The 25,280-nt window shown below is 44.4% G+C and overlaps 1 protein-coding gene across 1 annotated transcript in view; it reads right to left on the bottom strand.

Annotated features, from left to right (window-relative positions):
- ZNF704 (zinc finger protein 704) overlaps positions 1-23,180 on the bottom strand; it is a gene marked incomplete at both ends in the record, with an annotated part of 227,770 nt that extends 204,590 nt beyond the window's left edge. Inside the window, one exon of the mRNA XM_080695129.1 lies at positions 22,803-23,180. Coding sequence (XP_080551255.1) covers positions 22,803-23,180 — 378 coding nt within the window. The remainder of the gene's footprint in view (positions 1-22,802) is intronic.
- Positions 23,181-25,280: the final 2,100 nt, after the last annotated feature.

Genomic DNA, 25,280 nt, shown 5'->3' with positions numbered 1-25,280 from the left:
GGGGTTAGGCCGGTGCTGGGGCCAGCGAGGCCGGCATCGGAGCCTGCCTTGAGGCAAGGCCGGTACTGGGGCCTCGAGGCCAGGTTAAGAGCCTGCCGAGGGGTTAGGCCGGTGCTGGGGCCAGCGAGGCCGGTATCGGAGCCTACCGCGAGGCAAGGCCAGTACTGGGGCCTCCGAGGCCAGGATAAGAGCCTGCCAAGGGGTTAGGCCGGTGCTGGGGCCAGCGAGGCCGGCATCGGAGCCTGCCTTGAGGCATGACCAGTGCTGGGGCCTCCGAGGCCGGGATCGGAGCCTGCCGAGGGGTTAGGCCGCTGCTGGGGCCAGCGAGGCCAGCATCGGAGCCTGCCGTGAGGCAAGGCCGGTACTGGGGCCTCCGAGGCCAGGACAAGAGCCTGCCGAGGGGTTAGGCCGGTGCTGGGGCCAACAAGGCCGGCATCGGAGCCTGCCTTGAGGCAAGGCCGGTACTGGGGCCTCTGAGGCCGGGATCGGAGCCTGCCGAGGGGTTAGGCCGCTGCTGGGGCCAGTGAGGCCGGCATCGGAGCCTGCCGTGAGGCAAGGCCGGTACTGGGGCCTCTGAGGCCAGGATAAGAGCCTGCTGAGGGGTTAGGCCGGTGCTGGGGCCAGCGAGGCCGGCATCGGAGCCTGCCTTGAGGCAAGGCCGGTACTGGGGCCTCGAGGCCAGGTTAAGAGCTTGCCGAGGGGTTAGGCCGGTGCTGGGGCCAGCGAGGCCGGCAGCGGAGCCTGCCGTGAGGCATGACCAGTGCTGGGGCCTCCGAGGCCGGGATCGGAGCATGTCGAGGGGTTAGGCCGGTGCTGGGGCCAGCGAGGCCGGCATCGGAGCCTGCCGTGAGGCAAGGCCGGTACTGGGGCCTCCGAGGCCAGGATAAGAGCCTGCCAAGGGGCTAGGCCGGTGCTGGGGCCAGCGAGGCCGGCATCGGAGCCTGCCTTGAGGCATGACCAGTGCTGGGGCCTCCGAGTCCGGGATCGGAGCCTGCCGAGGGGTTAGGCCGCTGCTGGAGCCAGCGAGGCCGGCATCGGAGCCTGCCGTGAGGCAAGGCCGGTACTGGGGCCTCCGAGGCCAGGATAAGAGCTTGCCGAGGGTTTAGGCCGGTGCTGGGGCCAACGAGGCCGGCAGCGGAGCCTGCCGTGAGGCATGACCAGTGCTGGGGCCTCTGAGGCCGGGATCGGAGCATGCCGAGGGGTTAGGCCGGTGCTGGGGCCAGCGAGGCCGGCATCGGAGCCTGCCATGAGGCAAGGCCGGTACTGGGGCCAGCGAGGCCGGCATCGGAGCCTGCCGTGAGGCAAGGCCGGTACTGGGGCCAGCGAGGCCGGCATCGGAGCCTGCCGTGAGGCAAGGCCGGTACTGGGACCTCCGAGGCCAGGATAAGAGCCTGCCGAGGGGTTAGGCCAGTGCTGGGGCCAGTGAGGCCGGCATCGGAGCCTGCCTTGAGACAAGGTCGGTACTGGGGCCTCTAGGCCAGGATAAGAGCCTGCCGAGGGGTTAGGCTGGTGCTGGGGCCAGCGAGGCCGGCATCGGAGCCTGCCTTGAGGCAAGGCCGGTACTGGGGCCTCGAGGCCAGGTTAAGAGCCTGCCGAGGGGTTAGGCCGGTGCTGGGGCCAGCGAGGCCGGCATCGGAGCCTACCGTGAGGCAAGGCCGGTACTGGGGCCTCCGAGGCCAGGATAAGAGCTTGCCGAGAGGTTAGGCCGGTGCTGGGGCCAACGAGGCCGGCAGCGGAGCCTGCCGTGAGGCATGACCAGTGCTGGGGCCTCCGAGGCCGGGATCGGAGCATGCCGAGGGGTTAGGCCGGTGCTGGGGCCAGCGAGGCCAGCATCGGAGCCTGCCGTGAGGCAAGGCCGGTACTGGGGCCTTCGAGGCCAGGACAAGAGCCTGCCGAGGGGTTAGGCCGGTGCTGGGGCCAGCGAGGCCGGCATCGGAGCCTGCCGCGAGGCAAGGCCGGTACTGGGGCCTCTGAGGCCAGGATAAAAGCCTGTCAAGGGGTTAGGCCGGTGCTGGGGCCAGTGAGGCCGGCATCGGAGCCTGCCGTGAGGCATTACCAGTGTTGGGGCCTCCGAGGCCGGGATTGGAATCCTGCCAAGGGGTTAGACCGGTGCAGGGGCCAATGGCCAGCATCGGAGCCTGGCGTGAGGCAAGTTCACTCCTGCGGCCTCCAAGGTCGGGACCAAAGCCAGCTTAGGGGTTTGACCGGTTCAGGGGCCAGTGAGACCAGAACTGGGTCCTCCCATTAGGCAAGGCCGCTGCATGAGCCAGCGAGGTCTGGTTCAATCCACTGAGTAGCCAGGCCACTACTGGGACCATCAAGAGTGGGATTGGTACTTGCAACGCAGCATGCACAGAGAAATATCGCAGAAAATATAAATCAGACGCTTCTCTTAATCAGCAATAACTAGGAGGAAAAGGGCAACAGGAAGAGGTTGAGCTATAGAAAGGGCCCTATAGTGAAGCAACTAATGTGACCAATCAGAGGGTATGTAATACTGGAGGACGGAGCCTCTTTAAAATGCAGGAGGTACATAAACAAATGTATCAAAGTAAATCACCAAAGAAGTGTGGGATGGAGGGAGGGGGAGGGAATGGGACGGGGGCTGGAGGAGGGCTAATTGGATGATGTGTGCTTGTATATCCTCTCAAGTCTTGTACTCCAATGTGATTGATATATGACTACAATGCACCAATTTAAAAAATAAACTAATTAAAAAAATATATATATATAAAATAGGTCTAGGAGTGTAGCCTGGAGGTAGAAGGCCCCTGGGTTCCATCCCCAGTACCACCAAAAAAAAAAAAAAAAAAAAAAGAAAAGAAAGAAGTAACAGTGTAGTAATCTCATGTACACTAGTGCATATTTGTTACATCAGTTGATAGTAAAAAGCAGTTTCCACCCATGTTGGCCAACATACTTAATAGTGTTTGTTGTGAATTTACTGATGTATTAGTTGCTTCCTTACCTCATTGTTGAACATAATGAACTCGTCTTGATGGTACAAGGTTGTTACTGTGGAAATGTTTCTAAATTGTAATATGAGATATGCCCTCAGATTACCACAGTAAATGAACTAACAATGATATAACTTATTTTATATGCATACTTGTATAATCTTAATATACACTTTACTTCCTCCACTGACATTTCTTTCTGCTCTTAGACATTGCTAGTGAAAGGGTGTACCTTTTTCCTACTAATTCCAAACTTTTATTTATGGGTCAAGAAAACACAAAACCATACATGCTGGGGTTGAGTGCTAAGTAAGAGTGAAAAGGGCAATAGGTTTATGTTTCTTGATGGATTGAGAACTCTTAAAAAGAAGTAATTTCGATCTTTGAGCCTCTGGTGTCCAGCCTGGCATTTTGCATATCCTAGTATAAAAAAAAATGCTTTCTATTTTGAATTAAGCAAGTTTGTGACCTGTATATTTTGACATTTGTTTTGGCTGCTCAAGTGCTGTTAGCTTTCTTTTTTTGTTTTAAGGTAAGTCACCAAGAGAGTTTGTCATATAAACGATCTCCCTGTAATGGGCGTCGCTCTTATAGTCTAAAAGGACGTACACACCAAGTATCTGTGAAAGATGAGCAAAACTCCAGATGATTATTAGTTCTTTATTTTTTCTTACTGGGTCTTTAAAATGTTCTAGAACTAAGCCAGGCATGGTGGCACATGCTTGTAATCCCAGCATTTGGGAGGCTGAGACTGGAAGATTACGCAGGTTCGAAGCCAGCCTCAGCTTAGTGAGGCACTTTGCAACTCAGTGAGACCCTGTTTCAAAATAAAGAATAAAAAATAGGGCTGGGGGTGTTGCTTGGAAGTAGAATGCCCCTGGGTTCCATCCCTCGTACCGCAAAAAAAAAAAAAAAAAAAAAAATGTTCTACAACTATCATTTCTACAATAAGAAAAAGTTACATAAAACCTAAGATTATTTTAGTAGTTCCGTGGAAAACAGGCATAAATGAGGAGAGAATGGAGGGAAAAAGGAAGCCATGAGGAAACTATGGGAATCAAGAGAGTGATTCCTGGGGAAGAAAAAGCATGGCAGAAAAATTAAATAGAACTTGGTTAGAGATAAAATACAGGAAAGAAAAAGGCAACAGAGAAAAACCCTAAGATTACTTATACTGACAAAGGCTTAGTTTTTCATTTTCTGTTCATTTAGACATTGATCAACCCCCTGGTTCTCTACTACTGTTTTTATTGGTTACTGGTACCATAATGATGATGGAGAAAATGAGAAACAATGGGTGAGGTATTTGGGGGCAGTAACAATGATGATGGCCTGGAATTCAATGGGAAACAAAATGAGCGTCACCAGTTTGACATGGGTAAATAGATAACTAAGAAAGGAGTCTTAACAAAAGATATCAAGAACTGGGGATATATCCCAGTGGCAGACTGCTTGCCTAGGATTTGATCCCCAGGACAACAACAAAAAAAATGCATAAGAGAAGATAATATGATGTGGAAAATCCACAAATACATGGGGCAGAGGGGATAAAAGGAAAAAAGCCATCTCTTAAGCCATCTTGAACTAGTCCTTTAACCTCTCTGGCCATGGTTGTCTCAATGATTAACTTGAAATAATGCCTGTAAGGATCAATAAGAACTACTGAGATACTGCATGTGAATGAGGCTAAAGGGTGCAGAGCACTATAAAAACACAAGGCATAATCAATGTTTTGCTGTCAGAATCAAAAAGTAAAAAGAAATACAAAAGCATTCATTTCCCATTACATGTTTACCTTAAAAAATAAAGCTTCTCTCCCTAGTGATATATATGCTCCAAGTCCTAAGTTTTCCTCTGCTTCGATTCCCTAATGCCTTGCTGTCAACTTTACCAACTTAAAAAGACACTAAAAATACTTAGCAAAGATGGGAAGAACTGCCTGAGCAAGGCTCCCAAGTCACTGGGCTGTGCTCTGAGGAAAATATAATTAGAGAGACTTGCCTGGCTTTGACACTGGTATCGCTGTTTTAAAAACTAACTTTCAAACAGAGATTGCAAGACAGACACATCAACATGGGATTTCTGTAAATAGCTACAATTCCATTTCTCTTCATAGTCAACTAAAGTCATGATAAATGTGTGTGTGTGTGTGTGTGTGTGCGCGCGCGCGCAGAAACAAAAAACAGAAACAAAAAAAAAGCAAATCAGAAAATATGAGTAGAAACCGGCTTTACAAGTTGGCCAATTATTAACCAATGCCAGGTTTTCACATTTATAAAACAAAAACTACAGTGTGTGTCCTAGACTTTCACTGTTCTTACAGTTGCCATTGCATATTGTAGTTGCTTATTTGTCTGAATATTTCTCCCACTAAATTGATTTTCCAGGAAAACCAAAACTTATGAATAGTACATAAAAAGCACTAAAGAGATGCAATGTTTTGACAACCCCAATAAAAGTGGTAATGGAGGAAAGTAAGTCTATTCATTTACTTAACGTAATATTATTTAATCTGTTTTCTTCATATTATCTTTTGAGCACCTTTTTTTTTTCCTTTGTGCTTCTGGGGATTGAATCCAGGAACATTCTAGCTTCGAGCAATATCCCCCAGCTCTATTTTGTTTTTTAATCATGAAACAGGGTTCCAATAGGTTTCTGACAGTCTCACTAAATTGCTGAGGTTTTTCTTGAACCTGAGATCTTTCTGTCTCAACCTCACAAGTACTGGGATTATAGATGAATGTCACCATGCCTGGCTTGACCAAGTTTTTAACTTTGATAATATATAATATGCCAATTTTTTTTTTGCAAGTACTGGGGATGGAACTCAGGGGCATTCTACCTCCAAGCTATACCCCCCAGCCCTGGTTTTAGTTCTTTATTTTGAAACAGGGTCTCACTGAGTTGCAAAGACCCTCACTAAGTAGTAGCTGAGGCTATCCTTGAACTGCAATCCTCCTATCTCAGCCTCCCAAATGCTGGGATTATGAGCATGCACCATCATGCCTGGCTAATATGCCAGCTTTTTAATAGTTAATGTTATTTGGTGCTTGCTTAAAAACTCTTACACTGAGGTTGCAAAGATATTCTACTTTTACGAAAGCCTTAAAAGTTAGCTTCTATATTTTATAATTCATTTTAAAATAATTGAAGTATATGTGCAAGGTACAGGTTAGTGAGGCCGTTTATTTCCCTCCATATAGATGGACTTTCCAGGATCTGAGTTGAAAAGACTTCACTGAATTTCTTTGGTGAGTCATTTCTATGTGGGTCTATTCCGGGGCTCTCTTGTCTGTTATGTAAATCCACCTGTTCATCTTATACCATTAGTTGCACACTGATTGGATCGCTACCACTTTACAGTAAGTCTTGATATCACATAGAATAAGTCCTCAAAATCTCTTTTTTAAAAAATAGTGTCTTGAAATGTTGCTCAGCCTGTCTTCAAACTTGCAATCCTCCTGCTTCAGCCTCCTGAGTATCCAGGTTTATGGGAGTGTGCAACCACGCCTGCATCAGGTTTTGTTATTTTAAAGAACTATTTCAACTATAATGGTTACTTTGCATTCCATATACATTTTAGATTAGCATGTCAATTTGAACAAAAAATTCTGAGATTTTGATTGGGACTGTCAAAGCTAGAAGCCATTTTATGGAGTCCTGACAGTCTAATCTACATTAAAAATTCTAAATAAACATGGCATATCCATTTATTTTAGGCCTTCTTTATTCTCCAATGTTTCATAGAATTCATACATATTTTTTGGTATATTATCTATTAACTTTATCCCCCAAGTATCCGGTTTTTGAACCTATTGAAAATAGTATTTTATAAATCTCACTTTATTGATTTCTTAAGATTTTCTCTGCATATAGGTCATGCCATCTACAAACAGAATTTTTTTTCTAATCTTTGTCTTTTGCTTTTCTTGATCTATCATGTTGGCTGAAACATCCAGAACAATGATGAATAAGAGAGTGAAAACAGACAACCTTGTCTTATTCTTGAAATTGGTAGAAAAATCACTTTTTTCTATTAAGAATGCGGTAACAGATTTTTTTGTATTTAATATATCAGTTTAAGAAATTTCCATTCTATTTGTGATTTGCCAATTTCTAAAGTCAGGAATGAGTACTAAAACTTTGTCAAATACTTTTTCTAGCTGGGTGTGGTGGTGCACGCTTGTAATCCCCGTGCTTGGGAGGCTCAGACAGGAGGATCGCGCAGGTTTGAAGCCAGCCGCACTGGCTTAAGAGACTCTGTTTCCAAATAAAAATATAAAATAGGTCTGGGAGTGTAGCCTAGAGGTAGAAAGGTTTCCAGGAACACCAGTACCACACAGAAAAAAAATGCTTTTTCCATACCTATTAAGATAATCATATAGTTTTCCTTTTTCAAAGTATTAATACAGTGAATTATATCAACTTAATTTTAGTATTTAACCAACCTTACATTCCTAAAAGAGTAAAAACAAACTTTGGTATATTAATGTACATATAGTTAGATTTGATTTGCTATTATTGTATTTTTGTCTATGCACATGAAAATTTATAATGTTACCTACTATAATGTCATTTTAGTGTCAAGGGTATTTTAGTCTCATATGATTTCCTAGAAGGCTATCATCTTATTCTTTTCGATAAGTTTTTTTGTAAGATTGGTATTTTCTTCTTCCTTAAGTATGGTTGCGCCTAGCTTAACAATGGTAATATGTTATAAAAAATACACCATTAGACAATTTTTGTAGTTGTACAAACATCTAGAATGTACTTACATAAACTAAGACAGCTACAACGTCCCTAGGCAGTATACACTTACAGGTCACCACTGTATAAGCGGTCCATGTTGACTGAGGGATCATTATGCAGTGACAGACTGTACTTGATAGATTTCGCCATTGGAGCCACCAGTTCACGTGCAAGGATACTTAATTATCAATTCCATTTCTTTAACAGATGGTGGGTTATTTAGATGGCCTGTTACTTCTTGTGGTCAGTTCTATTACATTGTTTGTTCAAGGATTCTGCCCATTTCATCCAACTTGTCAAATTGACTGGCATAAAGTCCTTCACTAACAAAAAGCAATATATCCTAATTATACATTTAAAGTTCGTTACATCTCTAGAATGTATTTCTTTATATTGGCAATTTGTGGTTTCTCTTTCTGAAATCAGTATAGCTAGGAATTTGTCAATTTTATTGATCTTCTAAAAGAATCAGCTTTTGGTTTCATATGTTTTCTGTTATCTAGTTTTTTTTATTTCACTGACTTCCCACTATTATTTTTATTTCTTTCTGCTTCAGTATCTAGCTTCTTTGGACAGAAGATCAGATAACTGATTTAAAGGTACACATTTCCCTCTGAGCACTAATTTAACTTCTACAAACTTTGATATGATGCATTTTCAGTTATGGGTTAAAACTATTTTATAATCATCCTTGTGATTTCTTCTCCATCTAATGAGTTAAGAAAATATTGACTTTCAAATATTAGAGAATTTCCCAGTTAATTTTTTCCTACTGATTTCTAACTTAATTTCATTGTGATCAAAGAATATACTTGGCATGATTTAAATCCTTTCAAATTTAATAAGACAGTTTATTCCTCTTCTTTATAATTTTATGTACCCTGCAAATACTCAATGTACAATTAAAAGAATGTTTCTTTAAAAACTTTTTGGTGTAGTGTTCCATAAGTGTTAACTTGATAAGTTGGTTAACAGTATTGTTCAACTATTGTATACTCTTGATATTTTTTTGGCTACCAAACATCCAACTATAAGTATAGATTTGTCCTCTACTATTTCTAGGGGCTTTTATTTTATGTATTTTGAGACTGGTTTTCTGTGTATATTTTGTTTTGGATTTTTATGTCTTAGTAAATTAATTCTCTTAACATTATAAAGTCTCTGTCTCTGATAACAGATTTAAAGTTCTAGGGAAAGAAAGTAGCCTGTATATGTAAGCTATATACCTTTTTCTTTTTATTTTTCTTGTGGTCCTGCAGATTGAACCTAGGGGTATTCTACCACTGAACTATACCCCCAAGCCCTTTTATGAGATAGGGTCTTATTAAGTTGTCCAGGTTGACCTCTAACTTCCATAGCCTCTGGAGTATCTTTGATTACATGTATACACTACCACACCTGGCCTTCTTTGCTTTTCTTTTTCCTTTTTTTTTTTTTTTTTCTCTTTTCAGAGACAGGGTCCCACTACATTACCCAGGCTGGTCTTAAACTCCTAAGCTCAAGCAATCCTCTTGTCTCAGCCTCTCAAGTAACTTGGGGATATCAGTGTCACCACATAGTACTTGTTTTCCTTTTGAAGAGGGATATGTTTTCTATGCTAAACTGAAAATGTAAAACATAAGACCAAAATGATATTCTCAAAAGGCTATGTGAAGAAGGAAATCCATCAGGGGCACACCAGGGCTTTTCCCCTTGTCTTGTCTCTATCATAGCCTAGTTCCAGGAACTGTCCTAAGAAATGGACTGTGATGGGAGGAAACGGGGTGTTGAGGTAACAGCTGCAGACCTGCTGCCTTTAGGGTTCACTCCCATGCCATTCTGGCCTATTATGGCTTCTTTTCTGCCTTGGATAGCTCTAACCTGGATGATGCTTTGCCCAGATGCTAAAACCACTAACAATATACAAATTATACATTTACATACAGGAAAGTGCCAGTGGTACTCGGTGTCTACACAGAGAGAGACTGCAGAGGCCCAGACTACTAAGCATTTATGTATTTGTTGAGTTGCGTTAGTTTGTTGTTGGTGTTGTTTTGGTTGTTCTTTTTCTGCTTGTGTGAGTATGTATGCCTGTTTGACTTTTGGTTTTTTGCCCTCTCCCCACACCCTTGAGCCCACAGTTCCTCTCTTGAATGCACCTACTCTTTTTTCCATTGATTTTTTTTCTTTTTTCCCCTATCTTCTCTTGTGTCTTGTGTTAAGTCCACCTCATATGACTTTACTAGAAACTCTACATTTGTTACTAGAATATCACTACATATTCACCATCCCTAATTTCAACTCTATACTACTATACCAAACCCATACTCCACTCTATTTGATCCTATCTGTGGCTTTACCCTAGTCTTGCATTTAAAACTTCATTTCCCTCCTCATTCAACCTTCACTATTGAATTAATACAACACAACTTGCCCTTGGATATACCACGTGACACTCTTAGTCAAGACAATAAGAGACATACATATTTAACCTCTGGAGCTATTCTAAATCTTAAGACTTCATAAAATCCTGAATAAATTAAGAACTCGCCCACATTTCCAGTATGTATCCCTCTGAAGTTGATTTCTTCTTACATTCATGTAGAACATTTGTACTGCTAGGTGTGTGTGTGTGTGTGTGTGTGTGTGTGTGTGTGTGTGTGTGAATGTGTGTGTCTTACTAGGGATGGAGCCCAGGCTGAGTCTATACCTTCAGCCCTATTTTATTTTTATTTGAAACAGGGTCTCACAAAGTTACAGAGTGCCTCACTAAGTTGCTAGGCTTGCTACAAACTTAAGTTCCTCTGGTCTCAGCCTCCCAAGTACTGGGGATTATAAGCATGCACCACCATGTAGCTAGATTGTGTGTGTGTGTGTGTGTGTGTGTGTGTGTGTGTGTGGTACTGGGGTTGCTTGAAACCCTTCTACCTCCAGGCTACACTCCCAGACCTATTTTTATACTTTTTTATTTGGAAACAGGGTCTCTTAAGCCAGTGAGGCTGGCTTTGAACCTGCATGATCCTCCTGTTCTGCCTCCCAAGCGCGGGGATTACAAGCGTGCGCCACCACGCCCGGCTAGAATTTTTTTTTCTTTATAAGAACCAAATCTGTGTATTATTCTCAAATCCTCCTCCCTAAGACTGGTTCTCTTCCATGTCATACAAGCTCACAAAGAGTAGGAGCTAAGTGAATACCTATTAAATAAATAGCCATGCAACTATATAAAATAGCAAATAATAATAGTAATAATTAAACCATCAATTCATCACTGAACTAAACCAAGATCTTTGAGACATCTCCATATTAACACAAAATGATAGGCATAGTTCACAAACAAAAAACTTTATTATTTCTACTCTAAAGTAAGAATAATTTTTCCAAATAGCCTCTGTGCTAGATTGTAACAAGTCAAGTAACAAAGAATCAATATAGGGAATGAAAAGGCCTATTTGAAAAGAAATCTCTTACAATAAGAATAAAGAGCTAAAAGTATTGCTGCCACCCAACAGATGGCTAAAAGCACGTTTTCGGGACCTCTTAAACCCACCAAGCACTTGAGTAACAAGAAATGCAAATATAAGCCCCTTTTCTCTCTTCATAAACCCTGCCTTGGGCCAATTCAAACCTGTAAGTGGCCCCTCCCTCACCAGCAGCCACCTCTTTCCCACTCCAAGAAGCCACAGGCTTAGGTGTCCATTTTTCCCCTTTTCTGGAGATTTTTTTTCAATATCTGATGAAATAAGACTTTCAAACTGGCACTCTTCATATATTCATGTTTGTAGGTTCTAAGATTCTTATTCTATTATTTTCATTATTTTTCTAATATCTCGTGAGAAGGTTTGGAGTTGGCAATAATATGAAACTGATAATTGAAAACATTTTGAAAAACTTGCATGAAAAAATCTTCTTTAAACTCTGGATTCCAACTCAAATTAGTAGACATTCACAGAATCTAATTTTCATCAAGCACTTGCGACTGAATGGCAAAGCATGTACAAGCTACATGAAAGCATTTATGAAAACCTCTGAAAGCTCTATTATACATTGTTTTAATTTATAATTTACTCCAAAATAAAGTCTCTCTCCTTAAAATTCTATTGTTGCTTAGGTACCAATTCCAATTATTTTTAAAATCTGTTGGTCCCAACTGTTTTCTGAAGTGTTTGACAAATATCTGTGTCATTTGATGTAAAATTGCTGCACATATATATTTTTTCCACAGAAACTACCCCAGTTTTTTCTGAGCCTTATTTTCTGCATCTATAAAATGAGGATGATGACATCAACCTCTGAAAGATTATCATCTGGTCCAATGAAGTGATCTATGAGGACCTTCTGTAAAATTATAATGCATTAAATGTTGGGGAATACAAAAATGAATGCGGAGCCCAATGCAGTCATTACACATGGTAGATGATGTTTTTACAAGTGTTTAACCCCTTAATTTTGTAAGAACTGAAGTGTTGACAAAAAATTGTGTCAGTTCTATCATCCTAGTAAATTTCAGTCTTCTTTCATTTGGACAGTGCTGGTGTTTCAATCATTTTTCTTTTAGAACGTGAAAAACAGTTTAACAAGCTTTCCTGGGTATAAACACCTTGTGATTTCTGCTCCCTGGGCTCTGTAATTCTGTTATGATCACACTTCTCCCACTTCCTCTCTCGACCACCAGACCTAGCTCTGTGTCCAGTTTGTCAAGAAAAGCAGTGTTCACTATGAGCTTTTCAACTTCACACATTAGAATGGTGTTCACAGCTATACAAGTGAAAATATATTGTAAGAAATAGTCCTTCTTTTAGAAACTCAATACTGGAAAAGCTATCAGCTTTAGGAAGAAAAAATAACTTCAGAGCTTGTACAACCCTCTAACAACACTTTAACCCTTTTCTACACTTGTAAAATTTACTCGAGAATAGTTTGAGACAGGGTCTATGTTGCCCAGGCTGGCCTCAAAAGTCCTGGGCTTAAGTGATCCTTCTACCTCAACCACCCTGTATCTGGGGTAACAGGCACGACCACTGTGCTTGGTGGCTACATCTTTAAAAATGCAATTTTAGTTCTTTATCTCAAGCTGTGACACACTTTTGCATACCTTTTCCATTAAAAAAATATAAACCCAAAGTGTTTCCCAAGCATTTTTTTTTCTGAGTTGGGAAGGAAAGACCTCTGTAGTTAATAAATATGTAAATGCCACACCAGGTGTGGTGGTGCACACTTATAATCCCAGCATTTGGGAGGCTGAGATAGGAGGATCTCGGTTGGCAGACAGCCTCAGCTATTTAGTAAGACCCTGTTAAAAAAAAAAAAATAGGGCTGAGGGTATAGCTTGGAGGTAGAATGCCCCTAGGTTCCATCGTTCCATCCCCAGAACTGCTAACTAAATAAATATGTAAATGCCATAACCTATATTCACTCTCTTAGAAACGCAACATGAGTCAGGCCTGGTAGCACAGTCCTTGAGAAGCTGATCAGGAGGATCATAGGTTCATGGTCAGCCCTAGCTGAGGCCCTCTGAAACTTAATGAGGCTCTGTTTTGAAATTAAAAAGAGCTGGGTATGTAGCTCAGAGACAGAGTTCAATCCCTGGGCTCAATCCCCAATATCCACACATACACACATGCACCCTTATCATATACAGTAATTTTTCTATAGGTATATGGGTATTACTTTTCCAATTTTTTCTACATTTGAGATATTTCATAACTCGAGGGAAAAAATATCTCTTTTTAACTGGAAATTTCCCAAAGTCGATCAGTCCCAGAGTTCTTTCTCGCCCTCTGGACATCTTTCTATTAGTAGAAGTAGGTACAAAAATTTAGTGGGACACCTTGGGGAACTTATTCCCTGCCCAAAGAACAAAGAATGCCTCTTTCACCAAAGTCCAAGCATGAGACATCCCAGCAGAGTTGGTGGGAGGACAAAGAGCCGGAGACCCCCGACTACAGGCAGTGAGAGGTGGAAGGTGACGGCATGTTACGTCCACAGTAGTCTTCGGCAGCAGCACAAACTCAGTTTAAACCTTGGGTGCTGGCCAGGTTTTCTCCAATACAAAAGGGATACCCCTGAACAGACTGATGAACATAAGTGGTAGAACAGCTCTGTCCTCTTTGCACAAGTAGATAAATGACTCACAGTGTCCTCAGGGGAGAGGGGTTAAAGCACACTGCACATTACAGTGTGGCATCACGGAATTCAGATGAACGCAGACACTTCAGGAAGCAGCCCTCTGAAACAGCTGGGGAGACAGGGAAGCGCTCACGACCACCAAAGAATATTATAAAAAGTTTGAAGTCCAAAGGATTTGAAATTCTTAAACAAAATTTTACAAATGAATCTTTTCCAAAACCATAAAGGAGATAAATTGATGTCTTTGTCAGATTTGGGGAGATTTGGGGGCCATATTGAGTATAACTGCCAATGATGGAATACTACTATCCCAATTTTGGAAACAATAACAACAAAGCACAGAGACAGCAAATAACTTGATAACACACAGGAGGCAAAAAAAAAAAAAAAGTCAGAATTTAAACACAGAACCTGGGCTGCATCACTCAAGAAGTAACGGCGAGGTGGGGGTACCTGACAGCGTCACCTGCTTGGACTCGCATCTTACTAATAAGCTCAAGGCCAATGTTACACAGACTATGATTATCCTGACTACAGGTTTTATCAAGTGACATTTCAGGACACAGCCTTTTAGAAAACTGGATTTACTGTAAAATGCCGGAGCATTTTTGACATTCACTTATTCTGACTAGCCACCCAAGTATTTTGAATCAAGGGGGTTTGACTTTCATTTTAACTTCCATTATGCAGGAACATTAGGAAAGCAAGTGAGCCCCTGGTAACCTCAGGTGCACACACAGACAAACTTTTGCCCTCAACACTCCATCGTGTCCTGCAACTGAATGAACCCTCCAGTATGTTTCTGCAAAATTCTCAACCCCAAAATACAGACTCTCCTTCAAAACTGTAGAATCAAGCCTGCTTCTCCTACATATAAATTTTGTGTTTTCCAAAATAATATCTTCAATGAAGTGTAAGAATTTAATCATGCTAACTCCACTTCCACATATTTCAGAGTGATATTCTGTTTCATTTAATCCAGTAAGCAGGAACACACAATAAGGTTATTTGGCCAAATTCAGAGACTAGAACTCATCTGTTCACCGGTTGGCTGTTCAGAAACAACCTAGCCAAACATATAATTTTCTTCATATAGGTTATTTGGCTACGATGGCTGTAAGGTACATTTCAAAATTACATCCCAAATTGTGGTAGTCCAGTAAGTTCTCTGGGAAGACTTCATCATGGTATTATTAGAGATCAAGTGGAAGGGGCTTCAAATGTTTCTATAGACAATTTGGCAGCAATGCTAGACTACTCACTCCTGGGAAATGGATGTATGCCTTGATTCATTGCTGTTTCCTATGTGTATCAGAAAAAGTCGCTTGTAAAAAGTAGCTCTTGATAAACATCTAACCCAGGGAATGAATATGAGCACGGACAGCAATCTCAAAGGAAATCATCTGCATTTCAACAACATAGATTTGGCCAAGCCAGTGGTTAGTTATGAGAATTTTCAAGGATTTTCAAATATTTCAGGAAGTCTAATAGGAAACCACACATCTACCCAAAGGTGAGGTTGCATGGGGAAATTAATAAGGTCAAGTCCCTTTGAGTTTTGCGAACATTACATCAAGTCACTAGAATGAGACTGCATGTATAATTCATACAGATTAGAAATCCTGATGTGCATCCTAAAGTAAGGGTGAAAAGGTCCCTCTTTCCTTCCCCCTCAAGCCCCTCCTGATATAGAAGAACACATTAATCTGAGATGGATTTGCTAATGAATAAAGTTTCCTCTATTTTAAGAAGTCAAGTGCATACAGGGCTATGGCTCTCTCTCTGGCTCCTAAGAGGCAAGGGGTGGTAAGTAGATTCAGGATGGAGCTTGTCTTCTTGTTCGTTCTCTTCCTATTGTTAATGTTTGTGTTTGGTAGCAAAATGTTGATAGAGAAGAGACCCTACCAACAGCTGACTATTAATGATGTCTTCTATACAAGCTTACTTGTGTACTACAGCAGCAATTACAGGTGTGTGGCTCCAAGTGTTGTTACCAGTCTAGTACACATGCTCCCTGGCAGCCTCACAGGGAGAAGAACAGGCCCAGGTAGGATTCACAAAGAGTCCCATGTATCATGCCAGAGATGCACGTAAGGTGCCTCTACCTGAGGTACTTTATGAAGAACAAACATTCCAAAATTAGAAGCCAATAAGCAGTGAGCACTAGAACACTTCAAAAATGTGTGATCTTTTTATCTACAACTCTCGGGAAATAAATTACAGATCATTTCTGGGCACAAGAAAGTAAACCAGTAAGGAGGGTAATAACTTGGGGTTAGCAGACGGGCACTAATCCTGGCCCCACCTAACTTGCTAGCAGCCCTGTTGGACAACACATTTCCCCCTGCAGAGTCTCCACACTTTCCCTGGCCAAATGAGGGTGTTGGATTACACCATCTCTTTCCCTTCCTACTCAGGCAGTCTACAATAATGTGAATGACAACTTTGTCTGGTTTCTCATGCATATGCCTTTTGCAGGAGCCAGCACAGACCATTTGCAAGACACAAACTTGTTAGCAAATTGGAATGCAGTGTTTGTTGCACAGTCCCTGCCAAAGGCTCCTTAAAGTCATATGATATTCAAGAGATAACCTAACAGATGTGTTAACCATCCCTGAAGACCTGGCATACATGAAGCAGTATTTATTGAACACTGAAAGTGGGACCTTTGGCATATATTATCTCATTTGAAAACCTTTTCCCCCAATTTTTCAGTAAATGGATTTTTTTTCCCTGCAGTGCTAGGGGTTAAACCCAGGGTTTCACACATACTGAGCCACATCCCCAGGACAATAGATGAAATTTTGATAGAACTTTTGGCAGTCTTCCATGCCCAGGTTTTTCCTAACTTCATGATACCAGTAAATTATCAATTGGCTCTAGACTAGTGGGTTCTGATGCAGGAACTGTTACCAGTTCAAAAAGCACAGTGAGCAGCCTTGTTTTCTTAGCCCCCTACTGTTCCACCTTCACTAAGTAGCAATTTATTAGTAAATCCTTCCTCCAGTTGACAGTGTCCTTGTATTTTTTTTTTTAATTAAACTTCGGTTGAAGATGTTGTTTACTGTGCTACTTAGAATTTCTTATACAATGTCCAAGAGGTGTGGGAGGGTGTAGGGAGGAGGGCCTGGGTACAGCAGAAGCCTCACTAAATCAGAATTATATAGGCTCCCTTTGTTCAGAAATTGAAAAGCATGTAACACAACGTTTCTTCTCTTGTTTCATTTAAGGCCTAACTTAGTATCCACTATCATAATTAACCAATACATCTCAGATACTTAGTAGCATCCTCCACTTCCTCAACAATGGGAAGTAAACCAGCACATAAACCCCAAGAACAGGGAGAAAAGCTCCAGTTTTGTAATTAAAATCTCAAGCTACCAGCTGAGTGTGGTGATGCACGCTTATAATCCCAGTACTTGGGAAGCTGAAACAGGAGGATTGCAGGTTTGTGGGAAGCCTCAGCTACTTAGAGAACTCCACACACACACACACACACACACACACACACACACACACACACACACACACAACTTAGTGAGACTCTGTTTCAAAATAAAGAATAAAAAAATAGGGCTGGGGGGGCAGTCCTGAAGGGTGATATTTCACCTCTAAGTCAGGATGCTCAGCTGGAGAATGGGGGCCATATCGATCCTCAAATCATAAGTTCTCCTAAAATCCTCCTGCACACAAAGTATTTACTATGGTTCCTATCTCGGAAGTATTCTGCAAATAGTCATGTTTTCATATGACTTTGGAGCTCAACTGACATGAATTTTATTTCCATGTTGGAATGATTTTATTGGTTTACCCTTTGTTGTTTTCCCCAGTTCCCTCACTCAGGACGTCATCATCCCTTGCCCACCCCTGTCCTCACTATTCTTACATCCCACAGTCCATCGCCGAAGCCATATCCTTGATGACTCTCTCAGCAGTAAGTCCCTCTCCTTCTCTCCATAGTCTACTCATATTAAGAGGCCCCACAGCTGCCCAATCTCATGCCTGAGAGTGCTCACTCTGGAGTTAATTGCCCAGGGTTCAAACCCCTGCTCTGCCACCTAACAGCTGTGCTTTTTCTTTGCTTTTTCTGGTACTGGAGACAGAACCCACGGGCATTCTACCTCTGAGCTTTACCCCCAGCCCTATTTTTAATTCTTTATTTTGAAACCGGGTCTCACTGAGTTGCAAGGGGCCTCACTAAGTAGCTGAGGCTGGCTGTGAACTGTGATCCTCAGGTCTCAGCCTCCCAAATGCTGGGATTACAAGCGTGTGCCACCACGCCTGGCCACAGCTGTGCATCTTTAAGCAATCTGCTTATCCCTTCTATAAAAGGAAGCTGATAACAATAATGTTGGATGGATAAGTCATCCATGGATATATAATGACATTTAAATAAGATTACTTCAGTTTTACTGCCCACTGTAAGCACTCAATAAATATTAACCAGGATTATTTAATGATTATTACTATACTATGCATGAGGCAACAGGAGGAGGTTGGGATAACCACACCCCAAGACAGACTGCTCGCACCATAAATGCAGAATCACAAACCTCTCATGGGTCATACTGTCCGGCAACCCTATTTCATCTCCCTTGTACATTTGCTTCTCTACTTTCCCACACACTAGTTCATTACTTCAAATCTCCCTCATACCCATTTCCCTTCCTTTCTCCCACAAGGGGAAAATAGAAGCCATCAGCCAAATACTACTTTATCTGATCATCATCCGATATAAAAAAAAAAATGCCCTCCTTTGGACTGCTCTTCACTTTCTTGCTGGTTCCATGGAAGAAGGGTCCAAAGGCCAACTCTCTGCTTAACTTCCAGGTCTGTCCCCTGTGGGCCCTAAGGACCTTCCTTCTATAGTTGCCCCTCTTCTCTCTACAGCCTTGGCTCCTCCCTTAGGCGACCCCCAAAGATCTTCACCTGCAGGTATTCAAGCTCTTATGTAACCCCTCTCCTCAGTGTACATAGAACCCGAACCCATGACTCACTCCTAGCCAATAGAATATGGCAAAGATGATAAAGTCTTCTCTTATAATAATACCGCATCGTGGAAGACTCCGTCTTGCTAGCAGAAAGGCACTGAGATTCTCCTTGCTGGCACAAGGAAGAGGCCATGCTGTGAAAGCCCACAGGACAAAAAGCTATGGAGGTGAGGGTAGTGTGGAGGAGAGAGGCTCTGGGGCCGAGGGCAGCCTTCGGGTAATAGCCAGCAAGAAGCCGGGAGCCTCTGTCCTACAGCTGCAGGGGAATTAAGTCTGCTCACAACCTGAGTAATCTCAAAAGTGAATTATTCCCTGGCCAAGCCTCTAGATGAGAACCAACCCACCCAACCCCTTGATGGCGGCTTTGTGAGACTTGTTGCAGTAGGTGCAGCGAAGCCGAGACCAGACTCCCAGCTCATAGAAACTGTGAGGACGCTTTTAAGGCAAAGACTTTAAACTAATACTTGTCCCCTTCCAGATAATTTCCATCATGCTCTAATCACTATACTGGAGTCTACTGATTCCCAGGTTTACAAAAACAAAACTAGACCAGAGGACCTCCAGCTATTCCCCCATCTCTCTGTTTCTAAGTGAACAAAACTCGTCACAAGCGTTTTCCATTTGTGCCCCTTCGCCTTGACTTGCCAGCTCACTCTGGTCATGTCACAAATTCCTTTTGTCAAGGACAACGCTAAGGTTATTATCTCAACCAAATGAACAAGTCTTTTTTCTTCTTCTTGAATATCTCAGTATTATTCAACAACATTCATTACTTTCCACTTTTGGCATACTGGATTTACGTTTTTCTACTTACTTGTTTGCTGTTTCTTCCCCATCTTTGTGAAATTCTTCTTCTAGACCCAAAGCCTCTCCCCTGTTGACCTTTTAATGATGTTCACATGTGAATGACCCCAACTTCCCCTGCCCAGTCCTGACCTCCCTGCTAGCCTGCAGCCCCTGGCCTGACACAATGTCCACATGGAGTCCTTAGCTCACATGTACTACATCCAACACATATTGACACGTCCAGAAGGACAGGTCCTCGGGGAGAAACCAAATATGCTGTGAAAAAAGAGATAACTTTGATTTTTGCTTTCCAGGTTTTCCTAATCTTAGCAAATGGCACATCTAAGTGATTTTTATATCACCCTGGATTCCTCTTTCCTTCACCCCATCACCCATTCCATCAATGTGTCCCGGCAGCTTGAGCTCTACAGTGGACCCGAAAGGGTCCCATCCTCTCTTCTATCTCTGTCCTAATTTGAGACAGCCCTCCTCTCGCCATGGACTGCAGCAGCTACAGCCACCTAACTGACCTCCAGCTTCCACTGCTGTTCTGCACTCACACAGCACAATTGTTTAAAAAATACAGACCACCTAGTGTGCCATCACTACTTAAGACTTTGCAAAGACTTTACACTATCCCTTAAAAAGGCACACCTTCTATAATGCACAAATAAAAAGTCACACACACACATAAACACACAGCCCTTCTTTATGTTGCTGGCCCAGACCTGCCTCAGTGACATATCACATTTCTACCAAGATCCAATCATCATCATCTTTTTCTCCTTCCCACTTATAAATTTGCAATTGCTATTCCCTGTGCCTTGAAAGACCTTCCCATATGGAGTGTCTCCGATCAAATGTCCTCTCCTAGGACCAGGTGTGGTGGTGCACTCTTGTAATCCCAGCATTTGGGAGGCTGAAACAGGAGGATTATGGTTCGTGGACAGCCTCAGCGACTTACTGAGGTCCTTTGCAACTCATTGAGACCCTATTTCAACATAAAGAATTTTAAAAAAGGGCTGGGGGTGTAGCTCAGAGGTAGAATGCCCTTGGGATTAAAAAAAAAAAAAGTTCTCTCCTAAGAAAGACCCTCCCCATTGTAGCTCTTTCCTCCTAGACTCTAAGATACCATTATTTCCCATGTGCAGCATGCATCACAATCTCTAACACTATGCTGACCTATCATTTTACTATTTTATGGTACTAGGAATTGAACCCAGCGTCATTCTGCCTCCAAGTTTTGTGATCAGACCTTTTGTTTGTTTTGAAACAAATAGGGTCTTCCTAGGTTGCAGAGTCTTGCTATGTTGCCGAGACTATTCTAGAATCTGCAATCCTCCCATCTCAGGCTCCCCGGTACTAGGATTCAGGTGTGCACTATCACACCTGGCTGTAGCTTACTCACTCACTTAATTGTATATTGGATTGTTGCCATGACACCTCTCACTAGATGCAAGCATTGGGAAGACCTTCCCTTCTGTGTTTTAGAATGGCATTCGGCACACAGTAGGCACCCGATACATATTTGTTGAATAAATGAATGTGTTAATATATATAGGATGGTGACATTCTTATATATGCAATAAATTATTTGTTATATTCCATTAAAAATCTCTTCAGATGCCGTGTCAAGACATGTCAAGACGTCTGCAAAGCAGAAAAGATAAAATCATGCCTCAACATATTCAACATATAAATTTGTGAAAGCTGTGAGCAAAGCGATGTGCTGTAAAAGTTGCGAATGTGGCAATTTGTCGTAAATTTGAAAAAATTTAAAAGAAAAATTTGGGCGATGTGAAAATGTTTTTGATACCATAAACTCTCATCCTAGATACTTCTGTTTTCAGAGTTGGTTTTTTCCCTCTACATTGAGTTTGCTTTGGTCACAGAGCATAAATAATTGTTAATTTTGCTATTACCAATTGCACAATCATTATTCATACGACAAGGCACATTTTCGGTAGGTCTGGACAAAAATGTTAAGGAGTCACTACTCTTGTTATCCAGTGTCACTGACACCATGTGACTTAATTCAAACCCAGCGATATCCTGTAGCTATACAATGCAGGCTTTTCAGCAGACCATGGTAATGAGTGTGGTCATAGTCCGAATTCCAACAACCAGCTGTCAAAAACGATCATCCCCAACGACTATTTGCTGAAAATTTCTCACTCCCAGAGCTGGTACTTCTAGGGTGGGCTAGGAAAGGAATCTAAGCTCTCATCTACTGGGGGGGGGGGGGTATTCCAATTGCTGATTTTTTAACATTTGTTAGAAATGTAATTTCAAGCTTCTGCAGCTGACTTTTATTTGGAGTGGGGGGCAAGATCTAGATTTAAAAATATATCTATTAAGCTTCTTTTTTAGTTTGCTCCCTGCAATACCAATACCTGCTGAAAACTCCAAGAAATAGTTATACAGCTGAATGCAAGAACCACCCTGGAGAAAAATCACTCCGTCGCTTACCACTTGCTGCCCTCAAAACTTCTTAGCAACATACCCGGTGCATGAACCGCAACGTGGTTTGCTTTGTCCAATCGCATGCCCGAAAGCCCAGCCAGTCAGTTGTGTAATAATAAACCCCTTATCTCCTGAAGATACACAAACAGAAAGATCTCTCGGTACTTCAGCGCACCGGGGACTTCTTCGCTAGGCTTCTCAGCTGAAACTCACATCCATTTTAAATACCAAATCCCCACCCCCTTATCCGATTTCCTCTTACCTTGTTCGCAATTTTGAGGAGGGGGAAAAACAAAAACCCAAACACTGAACGATGTCGAGTTTAAACACCAAAGGGCGAGGGGGCATTGCCAACAGCAGCTAGCAAAATGCCTACGGAAGCCCAAGCCTGCTTTTTATTGCCTCGCGGGGGCTAACCGGTTCCCTCACCCAAGTGCGCGCGATGGAAACTCATCAACAATTGTTCTAGGGTGAAGAAGGGGCTGCGAGATTGCCAAGGGGGACGGGGAAGCTGCCCGGTAGTTCTCACTAAGCTCCAAGAGCCCTCCAAATGAGAAGGGGTCACTCCAGCCCCCTGGTGAATCGCCATCGCCGCCACCATCTCACACCCCGGCCGCGGCCGGGCGCACCTGGCGCTCACCTGGTCCCCTCTCCAGCTCCATCTCCAAGTTCCCCACCCCCGGGGGGCCGCAGGGGACGCGCGAGCCCCCGCCCGCGCCGACACGCCCCCCGCCCGCCCGCCCGCCCGCACCTTGGCCGCGCCCCGCGCCGGGCCCTTGGGGGGCGCACGGCCCCGCTCCTCGCCGCCGCCGCCGCCGTCGTCGTCGTCCTCGTCCGCGTCCACCACCTCCACCACCACGTCGTCGTCCTCGTCGTCGTCCTCATCCTCCTCCTCCGCGCCCCCCCGGGGCCTCTCGGGCCGCCGCCCGAGCCCGCGGCGCCGCCGGCCGCCGCCCTCGTCGTCCCCGTCGTCCTCGCCGAGCAGCGCGCGCGGGGCCCCGGGGCGCGGCGGGCGCGGCGGCCTCCAGCCCTCGGGGGCGGCGCGCGCGGCGGGCGCGGGGGGCGTGGGCGCGGCGGGCCCGCGGCGGCCGCCGGGGCTGGGGCGCTTGGCGAGGCGCCGCGCCTGCATGCCGGGGCGCGCGGGCCGGCGAGGGCTACGGGGCGGGCGCGGGCGAGCGCGGGCGCGTGGCCGCCTCCGCCGCCCCGGGGCCGCGGGCCGCGCGGCTGCGCCCCATGCTCCGCTCCCCGGCCTACGCCGCCGCCTCCCGGGCGGGCGCCAGGCGAGCCGGCCGCCCCCTCCCGCCGCCCGGCCGCGCCGCCGCCTCCCCCGCGCAGACAAAACCCGGACTGGATTCGGGTCCCCGACCCCGCCTGCGAAGAGCCCGGGCGCTCGGGGCCGGCCCCGCGCGCGGCGAGGCTGCACCTGCGGGCGGCGCTCGGCTCCCCGAGGCCGCGCTCCCGGCGGCGGGCGGTGCGAGTTAGCTGGGAGCGGGAAGGTGGGCGCAGAGTCGTGGGAATGGTCGCTGCGGGGTCCTGGCGACTACCTGGAGTTCTGGGGAAGTCCCGAAGGTGCACCCCTCCCAGGGTCGGGGCCAGCGCCAGACAGGAATCAGAGCCCCTGGGATGTTTGAGATACTCTTTCAGGACGCTGTCTGGCGAGGTCTGGATTTCCTGGAACGCACCTTCCTAGGCCTCCTCTATTGGGCTCTCTTGCTCCTCCGCAGTGTTTCAGCTTTGTCTTCTACCTTGAGTGGCTGGATTCCAAAAAGCTGCCTGCTCTCACCATTCGGGCTGGCATTGCCAAGCCTTTGAAGAAATGAACGGGAGGGAGGGTTCAAGATCGTCCGAGGCCAGGCGTGGTGGCCCAGGCTTGTAATCCCTGCGCTTGGGAGGCTGAGACAGGAGGATCACACAGGTTCAAAGCCAGCCTCAGCTACTTAGGGAGGCTCTTAGCAACTTAGTGAGACAATGTTTCCAAATGAAGTATAAAATAGGTCTGGGAGTATAGCCTGGAGGTAGAAAGCCCCGGGGTTCCATTCCCAGTGCCACAAAAAATAAATAAAAGTCATCGGAATTTGTTACTTAAAAAATTAACAAGCAGTAAGATCAAGCTTGTTAATCAGGTACATACTCATCATGAATGACTTTGTCACTCTCTCAGAATTCTTAGGTATGACAAAGGAAAGTTGGTTTACTATTATTGTTGTCTGAGGCTAGGCTACTTAGTAAGCCATACTCTTAACATTTCAACCATACCCCGAATTGCTACCTGGGAGAATGCAATTCATTATATACTCTGGCAACATCTGGATGAGGCCACTGTAAGAGGTGTCAGTTTTATTATTGGAGTGTTTATGTCCTGTGCCCTGTGAGACACATCATTAAACTGTTGAAGTGGGAAGGTGGAAAAAAATTCTAAAATAACCTTTTTGTTCTCCCTGGATCAGATTAGTTTCCCGATGTACCTATTTCAGGTAATGACATCCTCATTATCATCATTCAGGCTCAGAATAGCAGTATCATTTTAACTCCCTTCTCTACCTTGTCCCTAGAGGCAGTTGCCCATAAGTCCAGTCCATTGCTCTTTCTGAAATGCTTTTTGCATCCACCACTACACCAAGAGCCCTTGCAGCACTTCATCTCCAAAAGTGAGTGTCTCTAAGTTAAAAACAGACAAAATCCTTTCTTATCCACACACCCTCTCCTGCCCCACTTCTTGAACTGCCACCACAAAACACACTCTCCAGGGCATTTTTTTTCTGGTTGAGCTTTTGATTTGTAAATATTACATGCAGAAATTCTGGGAGAGAAAGAGGTTGTAGCATTTTAAGAGATGGGTGTGTCTCTGACCAAAGCCTGGAATAGCCAAGGGCCAGCCAAGAAATAATAATAATACAAAAATGGGTATCAGAGAGTGTTTGCAAAGAATACACAAAGGCATCAATGCGGTTTCTTCCCAAGTGGAAGAAACTTAGCCTGGGCAATTTGGGAGATGACTTTGGAGAGGCAGCTGGGTCTTCTCCAACTACGAAGAGTAAAGGTCAGAGCAAGGGGTGGGCACATGGGCACCGGGAGGGTGGACAAGAACCCAAGTATGAGGCAAATGTGCTTGTCGTTGGGCTCATAGAGCCAGAGAGCCTCTGGAAGGCTGGCTAAGTGCCCTGACTCATCCTCTCTGTGCCACAAGTGTGAAATGGAGATAAGAGTAGTACCTTTTCAACAATAAAGT

Source organism: Muscardinus avellanarius, assembly GCF_963383645.1.
Source record: "Muscardinus avellanarius genome assembly, chromosome: 4".
Lineage (NCBI taxonomy): Eukaryota > Metazoa > Chordata > Mammalia > Rodentia > Gliridae > Muscardinus > Muscardinus avellanarius.
Note: the sequence above shows the minus strand (reverse complement) of the source record. Positions and strands in the feature narration are given on the sequence as shown.